At 42.7% G+C, this 27,722-nt stretch overlaps 1 protein-coding gene across 3 annotated transcripts; it reads right to left on the bottom strand.

Annotated features, from left to right (window-relative positions):
• Positions 1 to 1,646: 1,646 nt before the first annotated feature.
• LOC105915829 (6-phosphofructo-2-kinase/fructose-2,6-bisphosphatase) lies at positions 1,647 to 27,485 on the bottom strand. 3 transcript variants are annotated; one of them, XM_036142268.1, is made up of 15 exons: positions 22,319 to 22,745; positions 21,427 to 21,552; positions 13,396 to 13,492; positions 13,238 to 13,304; positions 12,121 to 12,195; positions 11,957 to 12,013; positions 11,686 to 11,807; positions 11,005 to 11,212; positions 8,660 to 8,806; positions 7,601 to 7,705; positions 7,337 to 7,466; positions 5,892 to 5,954; positions 5,693 to 5,757; positions 4,146 to 4,207; positions 3,024 to 3,404 (listed from the first exon to the last, which is right to left on the bottom strand). In XM_036142268.1, exons 1-15 carry the CDS (start codon positions 22,407 to 22,409, stop codon positions 3,356 to 3,358), a joined length of 1,464 nt encoding a protein of 487 aa, XP_035998161.1. In that variant the 5' UTR covers positions 22,410 to 22,745; the 3' UTR covers positions 3,024 to 3,355. The 3 variants fall into 3 exon arrangements, with proteins under 3 accessions (XP_035998169.1, XP_035998161.1, XP_035998174.1); XM_036142281.1 differs by lacking the exon at positions 22,319 to 22,745 and adding an exon at positions 26,951 to 27,485 and having other exon boundaries at positions 3,025 to 3,404; XM_036142276.1 differs by lacking the exons at positions 3,024 to 3,404; positions 4,146 to 4,207 and adding an exon at positions 1,647 to 2,984 and having other exon boundaries at positions 22,319 to 22,740.
• Between the last annotated feature and the right edge of the window lie 237 nt (positions 27,486 to 27,722).

The raw sequence follows: 27,722 nt of genomic DNA, 5'->3' as shown, positions 1-27,722 counted from the left end.
CATTTTCGACGTTTCCCCAATGATTAAAAAAAGGAACACTGCAAAAAATCTTTGAAGAAGACTCTTTAATTGATTAACGAGTCTTAATTACCTAAATGAGTTCAGGCTAAAGCTGCAACCTGCCTAACTCATTTATCTCTGATGAAATAAAAAAATAAAACCATGACCTTTTCACTCATTCAGGAAAGGATTCAGGAGCTTGGAAAGTTGTTAAAAAAAGTAACACGGCTCATCTTGTTCCTGTAACGTTCAGCTGAGAAGCACAAAGAAGCATCTTGTCAACGATTAGACGGTTGTTACAGGAAAAGCAGCTCCTCATCACTGGAAGCACGGACTGCTGCGGGGTTTCCTGCAGCGCTATAACAGCTAAACCTCCTCAGAACGTGGAGACATGAAGCTGTTTGAAAGATTAGAACCTGATCAGAATACTTGTTTGCATTTTTGACGCCTTTTGAATTACAATAAAAAGTGTTGAGCACCTTCAGAGGGCGGACGTCTTACTACCAAACTCAGTTTTTTTTTTTTTTTTTAACCCAGCTTATAAAACTAGTCAGAAAAATGTGAGAGAAAATTAACACTTTTTAAAGGCACAGTGTAAACGAACACAAAGGGCCCTCTTGTGGCTGGTTTGTCCCGTCCAGGCTACTGTAGGCTTGACCTCAGTGTCCTTGAATGTCAACCCTAAGATAAAACTAATCTAGCTGTAACGAATGTTCATCTGGATACTCGGTGTGTAGCTAAATGTGGAGGCCTGGCAGCACATTTGCTCAGCATGCACTGCAAAAACGGAACTTAAAAATAAGAAATATTTTCTTAAAATGAGTGTATCTGTCCTTGATTTGAGCAGGTAAGTAAGATCATCTGCCAATGGAATAAGAGTTTTGCGCTTAAAATTGGAACAACTCATCTCCATTGTAGGGCTGAACAATTAATCGCATTTTCAATATAATCGCGATTTAAAAAAACGCAATTTCCAAATTGCAGAGTCTGAAACTCTTGGCTATGTAACAATTAGGGAATCAGACACGTCCATTAGGTGTTGGTAAAATGTTTAAAGTGGGTTTGCCTCCACACGGAAGGGAAGACAGCTGCAGCAGTGAGATAATCTAATTGTATTACTTGTTTTAGAGTTTATATAATCATACATAGCATTAAGTACAGGTCAATCAGTTTAATACATAGACTTGTTTGTTGGTTGCACTGTATGTTCAACAAGGATTGATGTCCAAATCAACTAAAAGCTGTTCTCTTGAACAATATTCTGATTTATAAAAACATTAAAAGTTCTTGTTTAAAATAGTCCTTGTTTACAAACATCTTTATTTAGAGGCCATTTTTGTTGCTTGTGGTTAATGCAGAGAAAAGTCAAAATTGCAATTTTGGTTGAAATATATTGTAGGCAGAACGCAATCATTTCTGCTCTGAGTTTAGATGCTGCAGGTCTTTTAGCAACTAATCTGCACAGCGAGGAAACAAATTGATTTGTTGTTTGTATACGTTTAAAAAGACATGATAAATTAAACTGGGGGAAAAAAATCGCATTAAATCGCAATATTAAGAAAAAAAATCGCAATTAGATTATTTTCCAAAAATCGTTCAGCCCTACTCCATTGTCTCATTTCATTTATCTTATTTTAGGGGTCAAAATATTCATTCCATTGGCAGACAAGATTATTCACCTGCTCAAATCTTGGACAAAAACACACATTTTAAGAACATTTTACTTAGTTTTAGATCCGTTTTTGCAGCGTACCAACACAGAGGCAAACATGCAGGTTTTAGGATTTGAAGCCCTGACGACCCAGCTGCGAGACGACAGACCCCCGCCATGCCAGACAGATGGATGAATCCCCGATTCGTCATCTTCCCTATCCTCCTCGTGTCACAGCCAGGTCCTCGTGGGCCATCGTCCCTCATGTTTTACACGCGCCTCTGCTCCGGCCAGCGGGTCCAAGCGATTGCATTTTACCTCAGGGGCGCCAAAGTCCGGTCCTGGAGGAATATACGGCCTCTGCAGAGCTGAACGCTGTGCTGGCGACGGAAACAAAGCCTTTTGATTCAGACGTGTTGGAGGACGGATGCAGCTGTCGCAGCTCTTCAGGACTGGACACGAGCGCCCCGGCAGCACCTCTGCATGTTCCTTAAGGTGCTGCGGAAGCGACCCGTTCCTTAAGGTCAGGCGCGTGGCAGCGGGGCAACACCTACAAGCTGCTCGAACCGAAGCGAAAACCTCAGGCTTCGTTGGACAGTTTGATCTCGGAACAGTTTCAGAACATCCCTTCCTCCATCTAAATCTAGGACTGACACAGCTACACTGTGAAAATGGATCTAAAAATAAGCAAAATGTTCTTAAACATAGTGTTTTTGTCCTTGATCTGAGCAGGAAAATATGGTCATTTGGTATTTTGATCCCTGAATCAAGATAATTAGACATCCTGCACTTGAAATAAGATGATGGTGATGAATTGTTACTATTTTAAGTGCAAAAATCTTATTCTATTGGCAGATCATCTTATTTACCTGCTCAAATCAATCAAGGACAGATACACTAATTTTAAGAAAATTTTACTTATTTTTAGTTCCGTTTTTGCAGTGTAGACGCGACGCAGGGGCCCGGCTCGACTCTTATTGCTGTCTAAACGAAATCACAACAGTCGATACAACAAGTGGAAAACAGAGATTAATGGCTGTTGAACAGCCAATGCAGGTCATTCAGTCCGTTTTTCACATTTAAAACAGTTTGGGTCACAGACCGGCCCAACCCGCTACATATAAAGTGCACTAACAATGGAATCAAGATGGCTGCCATTAAGGAAACCATTCATTGTCATTAAGCTTTCAGATTTCCATAAAAAATATGAATTACTTAAATTAAAAACAAGATATGTTGTCTGGAAAGAACGGAGGCTGAGGCGCGTTCTCCTCTAGATGTGCTCAGGAACCGTCTCCAGCGCCTCCTCCGGGTCTCTGTCCACGTCCACGTTCTGAGAAAAGACAAACGCAGGTCTGATTGGCATAAAAGACGCAATAAAAAAAAAAAAAAAACGCTCCTCAGCTGATCTGTTCGGTTCAGTTTGAGAAAAAGTATCTGTCCCTTTACAGATTTCTTCTTGTTTTTGCCTTTTTGTTTTAGTTTTAATGCGTCAGATGATCAAACACATTTAATATCCGACAAAGAAAACCTAAAGAAACACGAAAAATCTTGTTTTCAAATGAGGATTTCAGCAATTTCAGGGGATTAAAACGTTATATGAACCAACCTGGCCCTTTGTGAAAATAAATACATTCACTGTGATCTCAACCAAACCCAGAGCCTGTAGAGTCAGAAACACACTGAAACCGAACCCAGCCGAGCTCAACAAGCAACACATCGTTTCCAGATCTGGAGAGATTCAGATGGAGCACTGCAAAAACAGACCTTAAAATAAGTAAAATGTTCTTAAAATTTGGGTTTTTGTTCTTGATTTGAGCAGGTAAATGATTATCTGCCAATGGAATGAGTATTTTGATCCCTAAAATAAGATAATTAGACATCCTGCACTTGAAATAAGACGATGGAGATGAGTTGTTCCTATTTTAAGTGCAAAAATCTTATTCCATTGGCAGATCATCTTATTTACCTGCTCAAATCAAGGACAGATACACTAATTTTGAGAAAATTTAACTAAATTTATTTTTAGTTCAGTTTTTGCAGTGAGGCCACAAAGGAACCCAGGAGAACGTCTAAAGCTCTGCAGGCCTCATTGCCTCAGTAAATGACCCGAGAATAAGTGAATCAGACTGGGCAAAGATGGCCTCCATGGGGGAGTTCTGACCCAAAATACCTCAAAGGGCCCGTCTCACATTTACCAGAAAACATCCTGATGATCCTCCAGACTCCTGGGTAAATATTCTACACTGCAAAGTAAGTCATTTTTTCTTGAAATGCATGTATTTGTCCTTGATTTGAGCAGGTAGATAAGATTATCTGTCAGTGGAATGAGTATTTTGACTCCTAAAATAAGAAAACTAGTTATACTGCACTTGAAATAAGATGATGAGTTGTTCCTTATTTAAGAGCAAAAATCTTTTTCCATTGGCAGATCATCTTATTTACCTGCTAGAATCAAGGGCAAATACACTCATTACAAGAAAAATGTACGTACTTTGTTTCCTTTTTGCAGTGTCTGAGGTGAGCTGATGAGACGAAAGCGGAGCTTGTTGAACACTGCAAAAAAAAAGGAACTAAAAGTAAGTAAATTTTTCTTGAAATTTGTGTATTTGTCCTTGATTTGACTTGAGTAAGTAAATAAGATTATCTGACTGTTTCTACCCCTAAGATAAGATACTTAGTTAGAGGTTTTCCTTCCCGTTAATGGGTGATTTTTCTTTCCACTGTCGCTTCATGCTTGCTCAGTATGAGGGATTGCAGCAAAGCCATGGACAATGCAGACGACTCTTTCGACGCTTCTCCAGGAGTGAATGCTGCTTGTTGGGACTTTGAAGCAATCAACTGGTTTCCTTATTTAGGAAATTTTTGACCAATCTGTATAATCTGACTGATTTTGACTTTGTAAAGTGCCTCGAGATGACATGTTTCATGAATTGGCGCTATATAAATAAAATTGAATTCAATTGAATATATGTCGCTTGATACAGATGATTTGTTCCTATTTTAAGTGGAAAAATCTTATTCTATTGGCAGATCATTTACACTTTCCTGTTTAAATCAAGGATAAATAAACAGTGAAGCGTGGTGGTGGCGGTGTCATGGTGTGGGACAAGCCTGCACCGCCTGCTGCTCTCCACCACAAAGTCTGACAGTTATCACAAACTTTTCTTCCCCTGAGTAAATGAAATAATCATTTGAAAACTGCTTCAGGTTGTTTCTGTCTGATTGTAATTCGTTTTGACGATCTGAAACATTTTATTGTGACAAATCGAGGAGTGAGAAGAAATTTGTAAGGAGGGGGAAACACTGTTTCTAAACCAGACTTCTCCCTCCGGGTGTTTTAGCCGCCGCGAGAGGAGTAACAATTAAACGTCACCCCTTAGGGCAGGCATGTCCAAACTGTGGCCCTGGGGCCATTTGTGGCCCCTGGACTCATTCTGGGTGGGCCCCAACAGCATTTCAAGAAAGATTTGGTCCAGGTGGCTGATGCAGATGGAAGTTTTTTAGTTTTTAATTAGGGCAAAATTATGACAGAAAAGTAAAATCCTACAATTGAAAATGTTAAGTTCAACACAAAGTATTCATCTTTAAATAAACACACTTTTGACATTCTCTTTAATTTCATAGTAACATCTATTCAGTGACATTTAATTACTCAAATGCAAACTTTGGTGCCTTAAATCTGCTTTGAATTCAATTATTAAAATTGACTAATTACAACAAGTGTTTTCAAAGAACAACTGAGCCAAATATTGTTCTTATATGGCTAAACCAATAAGAGTCAAATTAAATTATTCAAAATAATTTGCAAGCTGTACGAAAATCTTTTAAAATGACAAATGAGCAAAAACCCTTTTTTACCTTTTAAAATTATCATATTTTGTAGAGCAGGCAAACAAATGTTCAACATTATTTTGGGTTTTAAAAAAATAATAATTGTGGGAGGTTTTTGGCCCTCGAGTTCCTTTAACTGGAAAATTTTGGCCCCTGTACTGAAGAGTTTGGACACCCCTGCCTTAGGGCTTCTGTAACCGACTTTACCTCCGGACGGTCTCTGTGCGTGTTCACAGCTTCGATGTTGAGAAAGACCGACTCAACTTTACACCCTGAGGGGGGGAGAGAGAGAAACAAAAAACCCAGAGGTGGTGAAATCTGTCCCAGACAAACACGACCAGATTCAGAACAGCATGTTTGTTCCGAGGCTGATAAAAAGCCTGACTTATCACAAACAGTGACTGACCGTAGGCGACCGGGGTGAGCTTCAGGACGGTGTGGAGGGGACACTTCAGGTAGGGCAGCTCGCCTGGCACGCAGGGAAGCAGAAAGATCCCGTTTACTCCATCAGATCAACGGATTAACACGACATTTCTGGCTGATTTTAATCAAGCAAGTCGACTTGGCTTCGGTTCTGCTTTGCTCTTAGACTTAGACAAACTTTATTTTACAGCTTACGACAATGTAATGAGAATGCAGTTGAAATAAAATGACATTACAATATAAAGTGCAGCAGTGATAAGAATGTACACTGCAAAAAGGGAACTCAAAGTAAGTCAAATTTTCTTGAAATGGGTATATTTTCCTTGATTTGAGGAGCTAAGTAAGACTATTGGCCAATGGAATGAGATTTTTGCACTTGAAATACAAACAATTAATCTCCATGTTATTTGAAGTACAGGATGTCTAATTATCTTATTTTAGGGCTCAAAATACTCATCCCATTGGCAAATAGTCTTACTTAGCTGCTCAAATCAAGGAAAATATACCAATTTCAAGAAAATTTTACTTACTTTTAGTTCCCTTTTTGCAGTGTAACATTGCAGGAGAAAAGCAGTTTTAAAAAAAAACTGTGCAGAAGAATGATCCACCATGTTTGTAGTGCAAAGATAATGGTCACTTAATGACATTTTGAATATGAGGTAAATAGAAATATGTTTCATGTGAGTATTAATACACTATTTCAACAAAAGAAAAAGGAAGCTGGTTGGATTGGTGCAGAGTAGCCTGGTCCGGATCTGGGTCCTCATCAGAGAGCCTGAGGAGGCTGGTTATAGCGAGCAGCGCTCTGTAGCGCCACCTAGAGGTAAACATCCAAACAGTTTGTGTGCAGGATGTGTCTGGAGCTAAAACAGTGACAGCATGCAGCGACATTGAAAAAGAGATTTGCACTGCAAAAAGGAAACAAAAAATAAGGAAAACTTTCTTGAAATTAGTGTATTTTCCTTGATTTGAGCCGCTAAGTAAGACTATCTGGCAATGGAATGAGTATTTTTACTCCTAAAATAACATAATTAGACATCCTGCACTTGAAATAAGACGATGGAGATGAATTGTTCTTATTTTAAAGTGCAAAAATCTTATTCCATTGGCAAATAGTCTTATTTACCTGCTCAAATCAAGGAAAATATACTAATTTCAAGAAAATGTTCCTTACTTTTTGTTCCTTTTTTGCGGTGTGGCTTTGAAAGATGAAACAATGAAAAGTTCAAACTTTGTTAGAAAGTAATAACTTATGATTCTCTGCAGCTTTTATTCACTGAGATGTTTTCATTGTCGCCGCAGAGCTCCTTCAGCCACCACGTCACAACAAGCTGGCACTGATTTGCCGTCGGGGGCGGAGCTAAATTGAAGGCCCCTTCAATTTTCCGGTACTCCTTATCAAAACGAAAACAAATGTGTTGTCGTCACCTGCGCTCTTGTCCAGGAAGTAAGCCAGCAGACATCTCATGACGGCCTGGTGACAGATGACCAAAACGTTCTCCTGCCTCTCCAGCTCCATGATGACCGGCTCCAGGCGCTGGACCAGGTCCTCGTACGACTGGGGAGCAGGACAACAGCGGGACGAAGGGGCACACGGGTCAAACAGCGAACCCGATCCAGATCAAACCGCGTCTTTTCGCTACTGTCACATCGAGCGACGGCAACAAAGTGGCATGTTATTAGGAGACTCACCTCTCCCTTCGGGTAGCGGTATCGGTACTTGTCCTGGTCCCTCAGTGCGAACTCCTCAGGGTAATGGTCCTGGATTTCTTCATATGTCATCTCCTCACAAACTCCCTGCATGGAGAAGATTTAGGTATTTATTTCAGACACACAATTATATAATAAATGACAGTATGTGTCCATGTAACATAAGTTAAAACAGTCTGAAAAAGGGTGTAATTGGCAGAATCAATAAGCTTATGAAACCAATTTACAGTGGACTAGAAAGAAGACGATAAAAGAAAAAAAGATGGCTACCCTTTATAATACATACCAAAATATGATTTTAGGAAAAAAATTATTCTACAATAATAACATTTTGAAAAAAAAAAAAAGGTATTGCATTCACATGATTCATAATGTTTAATCACATTATTCTTAAATATGTTTTAAACCTTATTAATGTTGCACAATCTTTTAACCCCTGATTTAATTTGTTCCATACATCAACCCCAACAAAAGAAATACAATGTTGTTTCACATTTGTTTTAGCTTTTGGTTTTCTGAACATTTTATACCCTCTCAGATCAAAAACAGACCTTTAATGTGTACTGGCAACAAATTATTCTTTACTTTGTACATGAATTGAGCAGTTTTAAAGTCAACCGAATCTTTAAATTTTATTGTTTTTAAACTAACAAAAAGTTGGTTTGTATGCTCTCTCTAATCTGCTTTATTTACAGTTCGAATAGCTCCCTTTTGAATTGTGAACAAAGGGTTTAAAGAGTTTAAATCATGTTAAAAAGCGTCCTAAGCTGCGGCGTCTTCCCAAACACGTGTTCTGCTTTGTCTGCGTCAGGTTTCTGCAGTTAGACTGTTGTTTTTATTTTTACCACCGATCTGGAAGTTTTAAAATCCTAGATACTTGCTGTGCAAAGATGCAACTCTGGTTTTCCTAAGTATGCTGAATTTTGCTGTGTAGATTGTAGTTTTATGAGGTTAGAGGAGAAAACAAAGTGTTAAAATCACATGAAATTTGAAAGCTCAGGTCATGTTAGATACATGAGGTTTATGTGTTTTTTTCCTCACAGCATCTATCTCATTGAGGGCTTTCCACTGCTCGTACTGGACTCCCAGGGCCTCTGCAGTCTGGATGGTCCTCTTCATGTGGCTCGTCCACACCTTCAGGTCGCTGATGCACTGCCCACGCATGTACGCACCCAAAGCACTGGCAAACTGTCAGAGGTACAACGCAAAACATTTAGAACAGGACAAACAATAAAACATTGGCAAAGAAATTGGTTTTGTTTATGTCTTTTATTGCACGTTTGCAAAGAAACTGAAACTAAACTACTGCGATGCATTTTTAGACTCTTGTTTTTACCTTTTTTACAGAGTTCATGTTTGCCCAGGTTATCCTATCTGTCTTTTGCACTCGTTCGCCTTTTTGGTTCTCGATTGATTTATTAATTTTGTGATAAATATCCTACTACTATCTGAATGTTGGTTTCACCACTGTTGCTGTTGCTGTTGTTGTTGTTATCTGTATTGAACTGAAGACTTTTGTTATCAGTGTACTTACTTTTGTCACAGTGAAACACGGAGTACTAATCCAGCTTGGTGCTTCAAGGAATCAAACAAAAACAACACATGTAGCTCGTATTGAGCATCCAGCGCACACTGTATCCAACAAGGCTATTTCCTGTTTCCTCCCACACAGAATCTTTTTTAATTCTGTGTACATTTACCGTGCAGCACCACTGTGCCGCATTGATAAACAATGGCAAATAATCTTATTTACCTCTTCAAATGCAGGACAAATACACTCATTTCAATAGAATTTTATCTGTTTTAGTTCCCTTTTTGCGTGTATATTTACTCAAAAAGAATTGTGCAGAACTGTGCCACATTTTTCACTCCTGTCCAGGTGTCCCAATAATTGAAACAATGTCTCGCTTTTCCTCGGTCAAGTTCTCAAAAAAGTAAAAAAAAAAAAAAAAAGTTTGACAGCCGCTTTTCTGAAATGCAAAGAACCCAGAGCTGCAGTCATCGTTAACGAGAGCTGCGTATGCAACAGCGTCCCACCTCATGAGCAGCCAGGACGCTCGTAAAATAAAACGAAAAGGATTTTGGTGCATGCAGAATATTCAGGAAAGTACGACAAAGTAAAGAAAATGCTGCTGCAAAGACTGGAGAACAGTTTCTAACTGGGGGAGTCAAGAGAAAGGGGATTTTCTGAGAGCTTTTTGTGAAGTTTGCCAAAGTCACATGGAGGGGAGCACAACTGTAGAAGTAAGTCGCACAAAAAAATCTGAGCTGAGAAAGCCTTATTTTTACTCCAGCCCAAAGATACCTGCCAGGCAAACAGGGAACAACAGCCAAGACTAACTTAAACAATATTTAACTTTACGCAAGACTTTACTAATAATAAGTTTTATTAACCTACCTTTAAAGCAGTTAAATAACGCTTTTTATAAATTTTTATAAAGCAGAGATTGATTATTGTAATGTGCGATGATGATCCGTGTTAAACTCAAATGTATGACGCCATCATGGTGTTGATTTGTCCTGCATGTCCCTCACCAGCATCCTGTTGTTCCACATTTGGCTATTTGTGATCTGGTCACCCTAAACAGCCCTAATCCTGAACACAGGTGCACCCCAGGGCTGTGTTCTTAGCCCCGCACTCTTCACGCATTTTCTCACATGACTGGTCACTGGTCTGAAGATGTCACCAAAGCAATAGAAATAGATCATTAACACCTACTACATGGTATAGAAAAAAAGATATAGAGATTTTTTTTCACCACAGGAAACTTAGAAAAGACAAACTTCCATCCCTGATTTCCCCAAGATTAAAATAGGGAAGCATCCAAACCCACTGGATCCTGGCGGGGTTCCACCAGCTGCACGGCTAAGAAACTGGAGAGACCTATCCAGGATCATCAACATTGCTCAAGGGTCTGTGGCAGCTTTGACTCTCGGATGTGAACACGGTTTATTTTAGCTTTTTCACAAGAAGACCGACCCAACTCCCAAGATACAAGCCGTGTGCTTCTATCAGCAAAGAAAGATTCAGGACCCAACCATCTGTCCACACATGCATGCATTGATACATCAGAATAAAATCTATTATTTCAGGTTTTAACTTGCAGTTTTAACACGCCGTTGTTAAATGCATCACAGCTCAAAGGTGCAACACGCACTAAATGAAGGTTGACTGATTTTAAAACACTTTTCAAAGCTCCGTTTTCCATTTTGCAAACATTTCAAATACACGAGCGAAGACCTAGCAAAGCCATAACACGCATACTGATGGTGGAGAAGCGTGAGATCAGTATTTATTTATGATGTACTGTGTGTATATTAAGGTTAAACATCCTGGGATGATGTTTCCAGAACTGCAAGGTGTTGAGAAAGGGGCGCCTCCTCACCTTGGCCCCCCGATGGGAAAGCCCGGAGTCTCCCCCGATGCGACCCACCAGGTTGAGTTCGCTCTCCCCGTGGCGAGACAAGTAGATGGACCTCGGTGTGACGTGGATGTTCATGAGGTAGTAGACTATCCTGCTCTGGATGTGGTCCTGGACCCGGTTCACCAGGTATCTGCTGCCCACGTTAAAGATTTTAATGTAAGATAAACTCCTGTGCAAAGAAAAACAAGAAGAGGTTTAATAATTAAACCACTTGTCAATTTATTTGCTTAATAATCTATTTATTTGACCTTATAGACAAACCATTGGTAAATAATTTTCTGCATGTGAAAAATATTACGACTCTCTGCACCATGAACATCGCTTTCGTTTTATTTGACTGGAATAAGTGCAGATTATCAACAGTAGAACAGACAATAGGACACATTATAGACTAGTTTCACATATTCAAATGTGTTGCATTACCAATTTACCAATTACCAATCCATGCATTACCAATTTCCAAACTATGATCTACATAGTGCATAGATTGAGTACTAGCATACTAAATCATACATGCAATAAATATTTAGAAATGTTTTACTCTTATAAATCTTGGGAGTGATCTTAACATTTAAATAGATCAAATACTGAAATGTATAATAACTACAGGGGGCCTGGACCGAGGCTGCCCTGCTCTCTTACCTGTCCTTGGTGTCATCCAGGGGGACGTAGGTCATTTTGTAACACTCAATCCTCTTGAGGAAGTCCGCAACAGCTTCTTCTTTGTCACAGTCCACGTAGTCTGGGCTCGTCAGCTTCACTTGCTGTTTAAAGATGGATAAAATGTGCTTAATACGGCCCTGAATACCCCCCCCCCCCCCACACACACACACACCTCTATTGGGGGCAGAATGTGCTGTTTAGTAGGTTCTGTGAAAAAGAACGACGTTGTGCCTTGATATAAAAAACTTACTTTGATATTCTCAGCAATGATTTGAGGATCGTCACATATTGACTCAACAAAGAACACCTGAACAGGTCGGGAAAGGAGATAAAAACTGTAGCTTCATGTTCTTCCACACTGATCTTAACATTTTATGGGGGAAAAACAGACAAAATATTATGTGAAAAACCTACTTTGTAACCATTTTCTTTGCCAAAGCTGAGGATGACCTCTCTGCGCTCTGACGTGGTGTTGGTGGCATCAAAAACCTTCAGGAAGAAAACCAAGAATTATAAATAATAAAAAAAAAACATCTGACCTTAACAGAGTGAATGATGGATGGGTGGATGCATGGATGATGGAAGGATGGATGGATGGATGGATGGATGGATGGATGGATGGATGGATGGGTGGGCCGATGGATGGGTGGGCCGATAGATGGATGGACGGATGGATGCATGGATAGGTGGATAAATGAATGACAGATGGATGGATGGATGGATGAATAATGAACAGATGGATGGATGAATGATGGATGGATGGATGGGTGGATGGATGGGTGGGCCGATGGATGGGTGGGCCGATGGATGGATGGACGGATGGATGCATGGATAGGTGGATAAATGAATGACAGATGGATGGATGGATGGATGAATAATGAACAGATGGATGGATGAATGATGGATGGATGGATGATGAATGAATGAATGGAGAGGTGGATGAATGAATGAATGGATGGATGGATGAATAATGGATGGATGCATGGGTGGATGGATGGATGGATGGATGGATGGATGAATGGAGAGGTGGATGAATGAATGACAGATGGATGGATCGATGGATGAATAATGGACGGATGGATGAATGAATGATGGATGATGAATGAATGAATGAATGGAGAGGTGGAGAGTTCGATGGATGGATGGATGGATGATGGATGAATGAATGGAGAGGTGGATGGATCGATGAATGAATGGAGAGGTGGAGAGTTGGATGGATGGATGAATGGATGATGGATGCATGGGTGGATTGATAGATGGATGGATGAATGGATGAATGGAGAGGTGGATGAATGAATGAATGAATGGATGGATGGACGGATGGGTGGATGGATGAATGAATGAATGGAGAGGTGGATGAATGAATGAATGAATGAATGGATGGATGGATGGAAGGATGGATGGATGGAAGGATGGATGAAGAATGAATGAATGAATGAATGGATAGATGTATGTATGTATGGGTGGATTGATGAATGGATGAATGAATGGATGGATGAATGAATGATGGATGAAGCCAAGCTGGACTCACAGCGACCTGGCCCTGGTCTCTGGTCAGGTAGTCACACACGTCCTTCAGGGCCGTGTTCACACAGGCGCTGCCGCGTTAACATGGAAGTGAGCAGAGAGACGTTGAACCTCGGCTGCTTTCTTTGTGCAGCACACAGTTTACGGCACTAAGGCTCATACTTGCGTATCTTCATGGCCTCTGCGTTGTCGGGTTTAAAGAATTCGTAGCTGTTGTAGGAGCGAGTGGCCTCTCTTCTGTACTGCCCCACATTAAACACTAAAAACAGAATAAAAAAATTACGTCAAACAATGTTTTCACAGTTTAACTGAATTGTTGCACTTTATTGTTTTATCATTAAAAACAAGCGCTTATACGTTTAGTCATTCACCATATTTGCAATTTTGCTGTTATTTTACCTCCTGATTTACACTTTTGTTGGTATTTTGGTGCAAGTGGCTCATACAAGCATCACAATTACAGTGAAACCTAAAAACTAAGAGTAAGAATCCTTTATTGTCCCGCAATGGGGAAATTTGCGTGTGACTGTGGCAAACGCGCAGTTATTAGTGATTCAGAAGAGAGAAAAAAAAAAAAAACAATACAAGAAAAGTAAACGATCTAATCTAAAGTTAGCTCTACAGAAAATACACCAAGAGTAAATATCAGACTAAATATTGACCAGAGGAAAAACAAGGTTATTGGGCAGTGGAAGAAAAATAACTCCAGACTATTTACCTAACCCACAAACAATAGAATATGCAACATTTTCAAATGTACAATTCTACAGCGTACCAGGTTTATACAGTATGCACTACGTATCAGCAGGTCACCTTAGCGTCTGGGTACGGTGCAAACAGTTAATGGCCGAGTCAGAGCTTGTGCAACGATATGCATGATGTAGACCAGGGGTCACCAACATGGGGCCCGCGGGCACCAGGTAGCCCACAAGGACCCCATGTGGGGCCCACAAGCCTGTTTAAAAAAAAATAGCACCACCCTTATGTGGGCTGCATTTAGTAAAATGCTATTTTATTCAGTTGGTCTTCCTTTTTAATCCCACTTGTATATAACCTGACAACAGCCAGCTGCATGTATCGCTCCGCCTAGCTCCACTCACATACATCTGGGACACGGCTGATTGAAAGTGATTTCCCCAACCAAATTTTTGGTCTGGCCAATCAGGACGCAGGGCGGGTGTTTCATGGATGTGACGTAGTGGAGAAGCCACCGTGAGATTCCAACAACAATGGCGGCTCGCATCGAGGAAGCAAGCGTAACATTGATGCTCCTATTTCTTCCGTGTTGTCCAATCTACCTAATATTGTTTCATTAAAAGAACATCAGAGAACGGCTCTGAAGGCTTTTGTTGGTGGAAACCATGTTTTCGCCCTTCTCCCGACCGGATTTGGCAAGTTTTGTTTTCCGGGGCGCGGACGCGTCCCCGGAGCGGTTAGCGGTTAGCGCGAACCATATAAGGAGGCCTTTAGTCCTCAACGCGGTCGGCCCGGGATCGACTCTGACCCGCGGCGCTTTGCCGCCTGTCTCCCCCCTCTTCCTGTCAGCTCACTGTCAATAAAAGGTGTGCCACTACAGTGTTTCCCGCAGGAATTTGCTTATGCGAGGCGGACCGACTCGCGGAGCGGGGGGGTGGACGACACGTTTTCCGCGGACCGGCTCGCGGAGCGGGGGGGGGGGGGGGAGAGGGACGACACGTTTTCCGCGGCCGCCTCGCCAAGATAGCGCTGCGGGAAACACTGCACTAGAGCCGCAAACACATAAAAAAAAAAAAAAAAAAAAAAAAGGGGGGGTTTTCCTGCGTCGGTCTCATCAGCGTCAAAACCACTCATCTACCCAGCCGATCAGTACTTGACCGCGAGCGCCTGTTGGAGTTGCGATCAAGTTGTGTTTTTGGACTTTTAAATACCACGCTCGACTGCTTACGTGACTGTGGCGTCCTACGGAGACCAGCCCCGGAGGCCTGTGAAGCGGCGGCCTCGACGAGCAGCTCACGCCGGAGGAGAGCGACGCGGAAGCGGTGTAGCCGGCCGAAGAAGCGCGGGTGCCGAGGAGGTTTAGCAGCGAGGCTAAAGGCTAACCCATTCAGACCGCCGCTACCATCCATCTGGCTTTCCAACGTTCGCTCACTGGACAACAAAATGGACCATTTACAACTCGAGCTCTCTACAAAGAGAGAGTTCAGGGACTGCTGCGCTCTCATTCTGACCGAGACATGGCTTTCATCATCAATCCCAGACAACGCCGTTAGCCTGGAGGGGCTAGCTACTTTCCGCGCCGACAGACAGACAGAACTCTGCGGTAAGACCCGAGGGGGCGGACTCTGCGTTTACATCAATAACACCTGGTGTAAAAATGCTAGATTAGTCACAAGTTTCTGCTCTCCGGACATTGAGCTTATGATTATTAGCTGCAGACCTTTTTATCTGCCTAGAGAGTTCACTGTTGTTATCATCGCAGCGGTTTACGTCCCTCCCAGCGCTGATACTAAAGAGGCTATGGGTGTACTCTATCGGACTATCTCTGAGCTGCAATCTGCACACACAGAGGGTGTTTTCATCATTGCTGGGGATTTTAACCAGGCAAATATGAAAAATGTTCTCCCTCATTTTTACCAACACGTGGATTTTGCAACTCGGGGAGAGAACACTCTAGACCTAGTTTACACAAACATAAAAGGAGCATTCAGAGCAGCCCCCCGCCCCCCACCTGGGCTCTTCAGACCACCTTTCTGTGATGCTAATTCCTGCATACAGGCCCCTGCTGATCAGAGCAAAACCTACAGCGAGGCAGGTGAGGGTGTGGACTGAGGGAGCAATGGAGGCGCTCCAGGACTGTTTTGAGTGCTCTGACTGGAACATGTTCAAAGCTGCAGCAACTTATGAGGACAAGATCAACATTGATGAGTACGCCATGACCGTGTCAGCCTACATCAACAAATGCATTGAGGACGTCAGCACCACCAAGACCATCATCACCCGAGCCAACCAACGACCCTGGATTACTGCGGAGGTCCGTCAAGCGCTAAAAGCACGGAACTCAGCCTTCAAGTCTGGTGACAAGGAGGCTCTGAGGACAGCGAGAGCCAACCTGAACCGTGCCATCAGGCTTGCAAAGCGGAACCACAGCCAGAAAATCCAGGAGCTTTTCCACGATGCCAGCAACACCAGGAGCATGTGGAAAGGCATCCGGGCGATCACTGAATACAACACGCCCTCCCCCCCGGTGGGTGAAGTTGATGCTGACTTCCTCAATGGACTAAATAACTTCTTTGGGAGGTTTGAGGCACTAAACAGCACTCCAGCAGTGAAAGCTGTTCCCCATCAGGAAGAGGAGGTCCTCTGCCTTGACACTGCCGACGTGTTGAAGACTCTGAGGAGAGTCAACCCGCGAAAGGCCCCAGGCCCCGACAACATACCTGGGCGGGTGCTCAAGGAGTGTGCAGGTCAGCTGGCTGGTGTCCTCACAGACATTTTTAACAACTCGCTGGACCAAGCCACAGTGCCAGCATGCTTCAAGTCTGCCTCCATCATTCCGGTGCCAAAGAAACCTCAAGTCACCTGCTTCAACGACTACCGGCCTGTTGCACTGACTCCCATCATGATGAAGTGCTTTGAAAGGCTGGTAAAGGAACACATCGTCTCCAGTCTCCCATCTACACTCGACCCGTTCCAGTTTGCCTACCGACGGAACCGCTCCACTGAGGACGCCATCTCCTCTGCTCTTCACCTGAGCCTGGCACACCTGGAGGAGAAGAACACGCACGTGCGGATGCTGTTCCTGGACTTCGGTTCAGCGTTCAACACCATCATCCCACAGCATCTGGTGGGAAAACTGGAGCATCTGGGCTTCAGCACACCCCTTCGCAACTGGCTGCTGGACTTCCTAACCAACAGACCTCAATCAGTCCGGGTCGGACAGAACACCTCCAATGTCATCACCCTCAGCACGGGCTCCCCTCAGGGCTGCGTCCTGAGCCCCCTGCTGTCCACCCTGATGACACACGACTGCGTCCCAAGGTTCACCACCAATCAAATCGTGAAGTTTGCGGACGACACAACGGTGGTGGGCCTGATCAGAGACGACAACGACCAGAACTACAGAGAGGAGGTGGAGCAGCTGGTGGGCTGGTGCAGAGACAACAGCCTGATCCTGAACGTGGAGAAGACGAAGGAGATCATCGTCGACTTCAGGAAGAACCGGCCTCACCATGCTCCACTGCTCATCAACAGCTCAGCTGTGGAGGTGGTCAGCAGCACCAAGTTCCTGGGGGTGCACATCACGGACAACCTCAGCTGGTCTATGAACACCATGTCACTGGTGAAGAGGGCACAGAAGCGACTGTACTTTCTGCGGAGGATGAGGAGAGCCCGCCTGCCCCCGCCCATTCTCACGACCTTTTACAGAAGCACCATAGAGAGTATTCTGACCAGCTGTCTCTCTGTGTGGTGTGGAGGCTGCAGTGCCTCCGACTGGAAGAACGTGAGGAGAGTGGTGAGGACAGCAGAAGGGATCATCGGGGCTCCTCTTCCCTCCATAAAAGACATTTCATCGCAGCGCTGTGTGTCTCGAGCCCGTAACATCATCAGGGACCCCTCACACCCCCACCATAGACTATTCTCCCTGCTGCCCTCTGGAAAGAGGTTCCGCAGCATCCGTTGCAGGTCCACCAGGTTCTGCAAAAGCTTTTTCCCTGCTGCCATCAGACTGTTGAACTGCTGAAGTATAAAAACGGACTGTGTACCACACTCGACCCGCTAATTTGCACATTTGTATGTATCCTTCAATATCGCTGCTGCACTTTTTCCGGAAACGTACTGCAAAAACTGTTTACAATGCAACTGTCTATTGTTAAATCACTGCTGCACCTTACTGCATATTTGTTTACATTGCTTACATTGTCTTTACATTTCAATCTGCCTACTGCTCACTGCTGCACTTTATCCGAAAGTTAATTGAAAGTTATCCTGTATTTGACTGTGATTTACCACTGCATTTTTCTTATCCTGTACTGTAAATTCACTGCAAGGTATCCTGTAGAGTTACTGCAATCTTTCTGAGCTGTATGAAAAAACGAAATTTCGTTCTGTATGCACTCTGTGCTACAAAATGACAATAAAGAAAGTCTAAGTCTAAGTCTAAGTCTAAGTCTAAGTCACGGGTTAGCTTCGGTGTGAGTGGTTGAAATAGCACGTCGATAAAGATGACAGACAAGTGGCTTATCCAATCATATGCAAGGAGTTTTGATAAGGCCCAGCCTTCAGTAAAGGCAATGCCTATGGCGGTGTCCCAGATGTATGTGAGTGGAGCTAGGCGGAGCGATACATGCAGCTGGCTGTTGTCAGGTTAACTTGTATATGCATAGATTCAAAAATGACAAAAGCATTAAAAACATATTTATATGACGTAAGGCTAAGGTGAGCTTGACAGTACCAATGAAATAGCTCTCAGTTTCAAAAAGGCTGGCAGATCCCTGATGTAGACATTTGTAATAGGATTTGGGAATTTAGCACAACAAGTAAGAAAATTTGTGTTTGGTCGGTTATTTTTTCTTGTGAACATGCCTCTCGACAATAAAAGGTGCTGCAAAGTGTCTTTAGCTTCCCTTAAATGTTGCCACAATTACAACAAGGATCTGGAGAAACTAATCCATGCGTTTATCTTCAGTAGAACTGATCACTGCAACGGTGTTTTCACAGGTCTGTCTAAAATGTGGATCAGACAGCTGGAGCTGATCCAGAACGCTGCTGCCCGCGTCCTCACTAAGACTAAGAACGTAGAGAACATGGACCCAGTTCTGAAGTCCTCACTAAGACTAAGAACGTAGAGAACATGGACCCGGTTCTGAAGTCCTCACTAAGACTAAGAACGTAGAGAACATGGACCCGGTTCTGAAGTCCTCACCAAGACTAAGAACGTAGAGAACATGGACCCGGTTCTGAAGTCCTCACTAAGATTAAGAACGTAGATAGCATGGACCCGGTTCTGAAGTCCTCACTAAGACTAAGAACGTAGAGAACATGGACCCGGTTCTGAAGTCCTCACTAAGACTAAGAACGTAGAGAACATGGACCCGGTTCTGAAGTCCTCACTAAGATTAAGAACGTAGATAGCATGGACCCGGTTCTGAAGTCCTCACTAAGACTAAGAACGTAGAGAACATGGACCCGGTTCTGAAGTCCTCACTAAGACTAAGAACGTAGAGAACATGGACCCGGTTCTGAAGTCCTCACCAAGACTAAGAACGTAGAGAACATGGACCCGGTTCTGAAGTCCTCACTAAGATTAAGAACGTAGATAGCATGGACCCGGTTCTGAAGTCCTCACTAAGACTAAGAACGTAGAGAACATGGACCCGGTTCTGAAGTCCTCACTAAGACTAAGAACGTAGAGAACATGGACCCGGTTCTGAAGTCCTCACTAAGATTAAGAACGTAGATAGCATGGACCCGGTTCTGAAGTCCTCACTAAGACTAAGAACGTAAAGAACATGGACCCGGTTCTGAAGTCCTTCCACTAAGACTAAGAACGTAGAGAACATGGACCCGGTTCTAAAGTCCTTCCACTAAGACTAAGAACGTAGAGAACATGGACCCGGTTCTGAAGTCCTCACTAAGACTAAGAACGTAGAGAACATGGACCCGGTTCTGAAGTCCTCACTAAGACTAAGAACGTAGAGAACATGGACCCGGTTCTGAAGTCCTCACTAAGACTAAAAAAGTAGAGAACATGGACCCGGTTCTGAAGTCCTCACTAAGACTAAGAACGTAGAGAACATGGACCCGGTTCTGAAGTCCTCACTAAGACTAAAAAAGTAGAGAACATGGACCCGGTTCTGAAGTCCTCACTAAGACTAAGAACGTAGAGAACATGGACCCGGTTCTGAAGTCCTCACTAAGACTAAGAACATAGAGAACATGGACCCGGTTCTGAAGTCCTCACTAAGACTAAGAACATAGAGAACATGGACCCGGTTCTAAAGTCCTTCCATGGCTCCCTGGATCTCAGAGAATAGACTTTAAAATCCTTCTGTTAGTCTATCAATCCCTGAATTAGCACCTAAATACATCACAGACTTGTTATCAGGGCATCAACCCTCCAGACCACTCAGGTCTTCTGGCTCTAGCCTGCTCTGCAGAACCAGAACCAGAACCAGACATGGAGAAGCAGCATTTAGTTCCTATGCTCCACTGATCTGGAACAAACTCCCAGAAAACTGTAAAACTGCTGAAAGCCTAAGTTCCTTTAAATCAAGATTAAAAACACATTTGTTTAGGATTGCCTTCGACTGTTATAGTTAAACTGTTTTACTGAAACATCATTAGTTTAACTTTGTAGTCCAGCTGTTTTTAAAATAATTAATATTTGCTTTTAGTTTCTATTTTCCCACATTTCATTTTGTTTCTACATTTTATTCCTACTTTCTTTTATTCTGTTTTTATTTTCCTACGTTTTAATCATGTAAAGCACTTGCCTGCCTTGCCTAACAAAAAGCTTGTGCGGGTTTAGCGTGATTGGTTCCAAGGATGCTCGGTGATCGACCGGCACCCTCCTCCAACCCCCCCGTGGCGGCTGGAGATCGGCACCCCATCCCCCAGCAGCCCTGCACCAGTGGCGCCTCCAGAAATGTTTCATAGGGGTCCAGGTGGGGCCACTTAAACTTTTAGGGTGGCACACTGAAACTAAAAGCCATAATTTCAGGATTTTATTCTACTGTTATAGTAATGCTGCCTGTAGAAAACTATCAGAAAGACTTAAGTAAAGGCCTATAACATCGTTTGGTTTATTGTTTGATTTTTAATGTTACCAATGATCTAATGTGCATAGACCAATAACAGTACAGTTAACATTTTGAGTTAAACAACAATTCCTTTTTATTGTGTAATTATATGAGAAATAAGGTGTACATTTATTAATTTATTGAAAAACAAAACAATTACCAGGGTAAAGTAGATACTGGCAGATACAAATAAAAGCTTGTTAGAAGGTCAGGAAGAGCAGCCGCCTTGCTCGCTGTGCATGATGGGATGAAATGCTAAACTGATGCTACAATTTACACTGGCCAGTGGGGTGGACAGGACATGGGGGTGGGGGGGCATAGCCACCCCCACTGCCCTTCACTGAACAGCGAGTATAGATGGATGGACGAATTTGACAGACAATGTTAGGGCAACGCTGAAGGTGCTAGACCTTACCTTTAGTCGAGACCCCGATCCAGTTGAGGTACCTGGTGAGCTTCTTAGATATGTAGGTTTTGCCCCGAGCCGGCAGCCCAACCATCACTATGAGGGTCGGGGAATTGGTGAACTGGGGAACCGAAGCTGAAACACACAACAGACTAAAGCGTTAAAAACAGCTGCTGGGAGTCACAGTTAGGGCCTCAGTCAGAAACCTTTATGCTATTTGTCGCAGTTATTTAGCGCTTAAACAGAAATATGTGACAGAAATGAACCATCTTGGATTCCTTCTCAGTGGGGATGAATGTGTAAGATAAAGTTAAGCCACTAAAACAGTGACAATCCCTTTAAACTGCGAGTCATCAGCCTTTAAATGCACCTGATGTCCCAGAAAGTGGGTTTGGGGGGGGGGGGGGGGTATCATTTGTCTGGATTATTACGGATAATTTTTTTTAATTTTTATTTTCCTTTTTTCTTCTTCTTTTTTTCTTTTTTTCTCTTTTTTTCCTTTTCTTTTTTTCTTTTCTTTTTTCCCCTTTTTTTTCTCTTTTTTTCATCTTTTTTTCTTTTTTCCCCTTTTTTTCCCTCTTTTTTCCCTCTTTTTCCTTTTTTTTCTCTTTCCTTTTTTCCCCTCATTATTACGGATTATTAGAACGGAGCGACAACACGAGGACCCACAGTGACCCTTCGGGGTGAACGGCCTTCAGGTCTCCTCCAAAAATAAGAAACCCTCTAAACTCAGACGGGCCGCTTGTTAAGCAGAGCTGACCCTGAAATAATGTCTCACGCTCCTTTTAATGCACGAATAGCCCCGACACATCAGCCGACAGCGAGCCAGAACCTCCACGGGTTGGTCAGAACCAGGGCTGTGGACCCGGCGCCTGGCCAGGCCGGGTCCCTGCCTACTCACAGCCTCTGCGTCTGCTCAGTCGGTCTCTCATCCAGGGAACCCAGGTCTTCTCCAGGGGGGTCCGTGTGAGCGCCGCTTGGCTCTGTGACATGACTGCGGCGGGCGGCTGGGTGCGTTCGTCTCAGAGTCAAGTGTGCGTCTAACAGGAGGCGGCTTCCCACTACAACATGCAGAGTTTGAACTTTCTCACATTGTGTCAGGGGGTGTGGGAGGAGACTGGGTGGACGGCGACCTGCTTGGTTCCCTGGAGCAGGATTGGTCGGCTGCTCTGTTTGTCTTGTTAACCGGCCAAATAAAGTGCAGTCAGCACAACTCTACACTTTGCCCTGACATATAGGAAGTGGAATAGAAATCCTGAATGACAGACGGGGGAGCTGCTCTGTTACGAGGCCTCATAAAGCTGCTCCTAAGGCTTTTTTTTTTTTTTTGTGTCATGCCAGTCGCAGATTCAAGACGAAGTTTTCAATAAAGTTGAGTGCTGCTCTAAAATACCAGAACCTACAGTGGCTTGTATAAATATCCACACCCCACAGACTTTTCACATTGTGTTACGTGCAGATATGTGTGTGTATTATTGGGATTTTATAAGACAAAACACAAATGTGTGCATAATTGTGAAGTAGAAAGAAAATCAATGGTTTTCAAAGTTTTTTTTTTTTTTACAGATTATAATAAATTGTCGTTAAATGTGGGGGAAAACTAAATTCATGGTATTCTCTGGTAATCGGATCTATAATAATGTAAAGTTATGCATAAATGGAGTTGAAATCAAAAGAGTTCACGAGACAAGATTTTTAGGGATTATTATAGACAACAAACTTAGTTGGAAGCCTCACATAGAATATATTAGAAATAAAGTTGCAAAAACTATTGGAATATTGATTAAAATAAAAAGATTTAATAAATGTTAAGGGCTTGCATTTTATATATATTCCTCTTTGGTTATGCCTTATTTGTCTTATTGCTCAGAAATTTGTGGAAATGCAAGTAAAACAACCATTGATATATTAGTTAAGTTGCAAAAAAAAGCTATAAGGCTTATCAATAAGGTGGGATACCATGAACCAACTGATAAACTTTTTATTCAAAGTAATACATTAAAATTTAAATATATTGTTTATATAAAAATACTGGAAGTAATGTATGAAGTATTGAACAAAAGTCTTCCTTCTGGTATTCAGAAATGATTTAAGCTAAGAGAGAACAAATATAATTTGTTTATATTTGAATGTGCAAAAAAGAAGAGCCAGATAAAGTCTAGATGTGTTTCAGTTATTGGTGTGAAACTGTAATAAAATCATTGAATGATGATTTTAACTTATGTCCTTTCTTGGTGAACTTTAAAACAGCTTTAAAATGTAAAAAGATAAAATCTTACGCTGTTATGTAGATTTATATATGTATTGTGAAGATATCCTGGTAGGTTGTAAGGCATAGAAACAGGGTAGGCTTTGCTTCAGCCTATTCCTTTTTTGGTAAATTGTGGGTTTGTTTATTGTTGTTCTTTTGTTGTTTCCTGTGATTAATGTGGACAATTTACCAAAATAAAGTGATTGATTGATTGATTGAGTTTAGGACTCTTCTTAAAACCTGTTTGTGGAAGCATTTTGCACATCCTGAGAGGTTGACTCTATTTTTCAATTACTTTTAATTACTTTTAATTAATTTAAGTCTTTTTCTTATTTTTTCTTAGCGTTTTACTTGTCTATTTTAATTTGACTGTTATTTCCAGTTGTATGTACAGAACATTTGTTAAAGTGCTTTATAAATAAAGGGGATGTGGTGTGATGTGTCTCCTTCATGGCTTGAGAAAAACCACAAACAGCAACGGCTTTTTTCTTCCTGACATGACTACTAGTTGTTCTGTCAACAGATTCTCCACCTGAGCTGTGGATCTCTGCAGCTCCTCCAACGCTGCCATGGTCCTCTTGCCTGTTTCTGACTAAAGCTCTCCTGGTGGACGTCCTGGTAGGTCTGCAGGTGGTCCATGGATTGATCAGAGCTGCACCTTTGCTGCACAAACAGGGCGTTGCTGTGATCAGCCGGGCTTGTTAAAACAGGAAACTCATTACCAGGCGTCATCATTAACTGCCTTTCTGCTTTGCCTGCCAAAATATTACACCCAATGGTTAGAACTGGACTGTCTGGGGAGGACACCCTGCAAAAACTGAACTTAGTGCATTTGTCCTAGATTTGAGCAGGTAAATAAGATAATCTGCCGATGGAATGAGTATTTTGATCCCTAAAATACGATAATTAGATATCCTGAACTTGAAATAAGATGCTGGAGATGAGTTGTTCCTATTTTAAGTGCAACAATCTTATTCCATTGGCAAATAATCAAGGACAAATACACTCAGTTTAAGAAAATTCAACTTATTTTTAGTTTTGTTTTTGCAGTGCAGCCAGCTCCTCCGTTATCACTGCCTCCGTACGTCCCCCAGTCGATGGAGGGACTTAGCAGTTTCTTCCTCAACATGCTTTGCATTACTTTATCATCACATGATGGCCGTTTCTTCACTGACGAACATCTTGATTGTGGCTCTGACGCACACTGCTCCTCTAACTCCCTTTGGGGTGATTCGTTAAACTATGTTTTTAATCTTCGGCTGACTTTCCCTCTATGGAACAAAGGTTTCATTCCAGGAATAGGAAGAGGAGCCGTGGACATGGTTCCAACTTAAGTTTTCAATGGCAGCCCAGGATCCAGCGGCGTTGGTTGTAATACGAGCCTGTCCATGGTGCCTGCATTTTAAAAAGCTGTGCTATCTAGACAGCTGTTATAACATTTTATCTATTTTTGCAATGATGGGAAACTTGATTCAGTCTGATGAAATAACTGGGGTAGAGTTGTCCAAAAGGGAGGCAGAGATCTCACATTTCTCATGTTTTTAATCCTCGAAGATAACACTCAGCATGAGTCAGCCACGCCACGCGTCAGTGCTCTAGAACAAAAGCAGCACTGCAAGAAAGGGAACCAAAAGTAAGTAACATTTTCTTGAAATTAAGGTGTTTTTCCTTGACCAGAGCAGTTAGATAAGATTATTTGCCATTGGAATTAGTATATTTACCCCTAAAATAAGATAATTAGATACCTTGCATCTGAAATAAGATGATGGAGATTACTTGTTCCTATTTTTAGTGCAAAAAATCTTATTCCATTGGCAAAAGGTTTTATTACCTGCTTAAATCAAGGAAAAATACACTAATTTCAAGAAAATGTTACTTACTTTTGGTTCCCTTTTTGTAGAGTCCTTCTGAAAATGCCAGAAAGACGGCAACGTTTGGTAAAACCGGGACCAACACAGATTCACAGATTTGGTCTAAATGAAGACATTTCAAGTACAATATAAAAAAAATGTTAAACAGAAATACTTTTTCTATAGATATGAATATATAATTTTTCAAAAAAATAGGAAGACGTGGTTTGATTGGTGCAAATAAGCATGGTATCGATCTGGACCCTCGGCCTGGGGGGTGAAACTGTCTCCTTGGCGGCTGTTTTTTTTAGCAAATAGCGCTCTGTAGCGCCACCTGAAGGTAAAAGTCTAAACAGAGTGTGTGCAGGATGTGGGGGGTCTACAAAGTTGTTAGGTGCCGTTTTCCTGACTCTGGAACATATGGGAGGTCAGGCCATACTTTATCCTGACATTTGCTCACTTTATTATCTCAAAACGATACAAGGACAAAGGGATGCACAATATATCTGCTTTACCATCGGTATCGGTCGATGTTAGTCAATGTTTACCTATCAGTAAAACATGGGGCAATATTAACGAGCTCTTTGGTATTTGTGTGTGTTTGTGGAGGGATGGGGTTGGCTATGATGGGGGTTAAATGAAGCAGAGAGGCAATGTTAGCGGCATGGGTGTTTTTATCACGGTGTTGAAAGGGTAGATAAATAAATATATATATGTATGTTGGTTAATATTGGTTATTGGCCGTAACACTAATACTCAAATCAGATATCAATATCGGCCCAAATGTCATTCCTTCATGCATAACAAGAGCGTTTATTTTTCATACATGTTTGGTTTTTGTGCTCAAAAATAAAAGATATTTAAAATTCTGGCACAGCTGCGGAATCAGAGCATCAAACCGCTCTGGGGGACTTTCAGCAATTTAGAAGCAGCACAGCCTGCTGTTTTGGTCCATGTCCTCCTCCATGTGGGGGTAGGGCGCCTAAGAGGAGGGCGTTTAAGGGGGGGGGGGGGGGCTGCCAGACTCCTTGTTCCTCAGTTCACGTGACGCTGAAGCCACGCGATAGCTCTTGGCCACGACCTTACAACGACCCCTTCCCTTCACGATGGTATCAGACGCTCCCGCCAAGCAGGCACCTCCGCGCCGCGCGCACGCGCCACTGTGGGTCACGTGCGGCGGTGTGTTGTGATCAAACAGATTGATGAGGCGTCCAGCCGCGAAACGACCACAGCAGTGAAGTGAACAGAGCAGCAGAGCCCAGGTGACCCGAACGTCTCAGCTCAGACAATGAATCAACCGGCAGCAGTTTGCGTCACAGAGTCGCGCGTTTTTGCACATGGTCGGACCGACGCGTGAAATAAGAGAAGCTGAGGGGTAATTCACGCGTAATGTCTGCAGACCTCTACGAACCGCCGCTCGTCTTTTACGTACCGTGCGTGCGCTGGAATCGGAGCATCCTTCCCGGTCTGGGCTCCGTCCTGCAGACCCTGTGCTCTGCTGGCCTCCTGCCTGAAGCCTGGACGTGTGCGCGCCGTCTGTTATGGTACCATGTGTGCACCAAGCATGTACACTGACGCTGCGTCCGCCCCCTCCTCTGCCACGGAAGCAGTGCTGTAACAACTACCACAATCTGTCCTCCCCTTTCGTCCCGCTGCTGTCCATCCAGCGTCACTGCTCCTTGGAAACCTGTCCTCCAGATTTAACCCCGTCCCTCCTCCTCTCCCTCCCTCCTTCCCTCGCAGCGCACACAGTCGGTGAACATTATGTCCCGAGCTTCTGTCCTGCCGTGCGCTCGTTGGGAGTTTCTGCTCGATCAGTCTGGATCATCTCCGGACACCTTTGGGCGATCAGGGGAGAGCACGCTTCGACGGTCAGGGTTGTTTTTGGCGCGTAAATTACGCACCAAATGACAGCAAATAAGGGTGGTTATGACTTTAGATCTCATCTCTGAGGCTGAAACTCGCCACCATTCCCTGGTAGAGAAGATGCGAAAAATATACAAAATATTAATCATCTAATTGCATCATGTGGAGTCAGTTAGGGTTTCCTCACAAGAACAAAATGTATGGATTGATTTGTTTATGTTTTTTTTTGCATCCATCCATATAACATCATGTTTCTCTGAATTTTATGCATTCAAGTTGAGCAGGAACACCACAGGTTTGACGATGATATAATTTGAAAATTGAGTAATGAGAAAGAT

Source organism: Fundulus heteroclitus, chromosome 1 (genome assembly GCF_011125445.2).
Source record: "Fundulus heteroclitus isolate FHET01 chromosome 1, MU-UCD_Fhet_4.1, whole genome shotgun sequence".
NCBI lineage: Eukaryota > Metazoa > Chordata > Actinopteri > Cyprinodontiformes > Fundulidae > Fundulus > Fundulus heteroclitus.
This window is presented reverse-complemented; position numbering and strand designations above follow the sequence as displayed.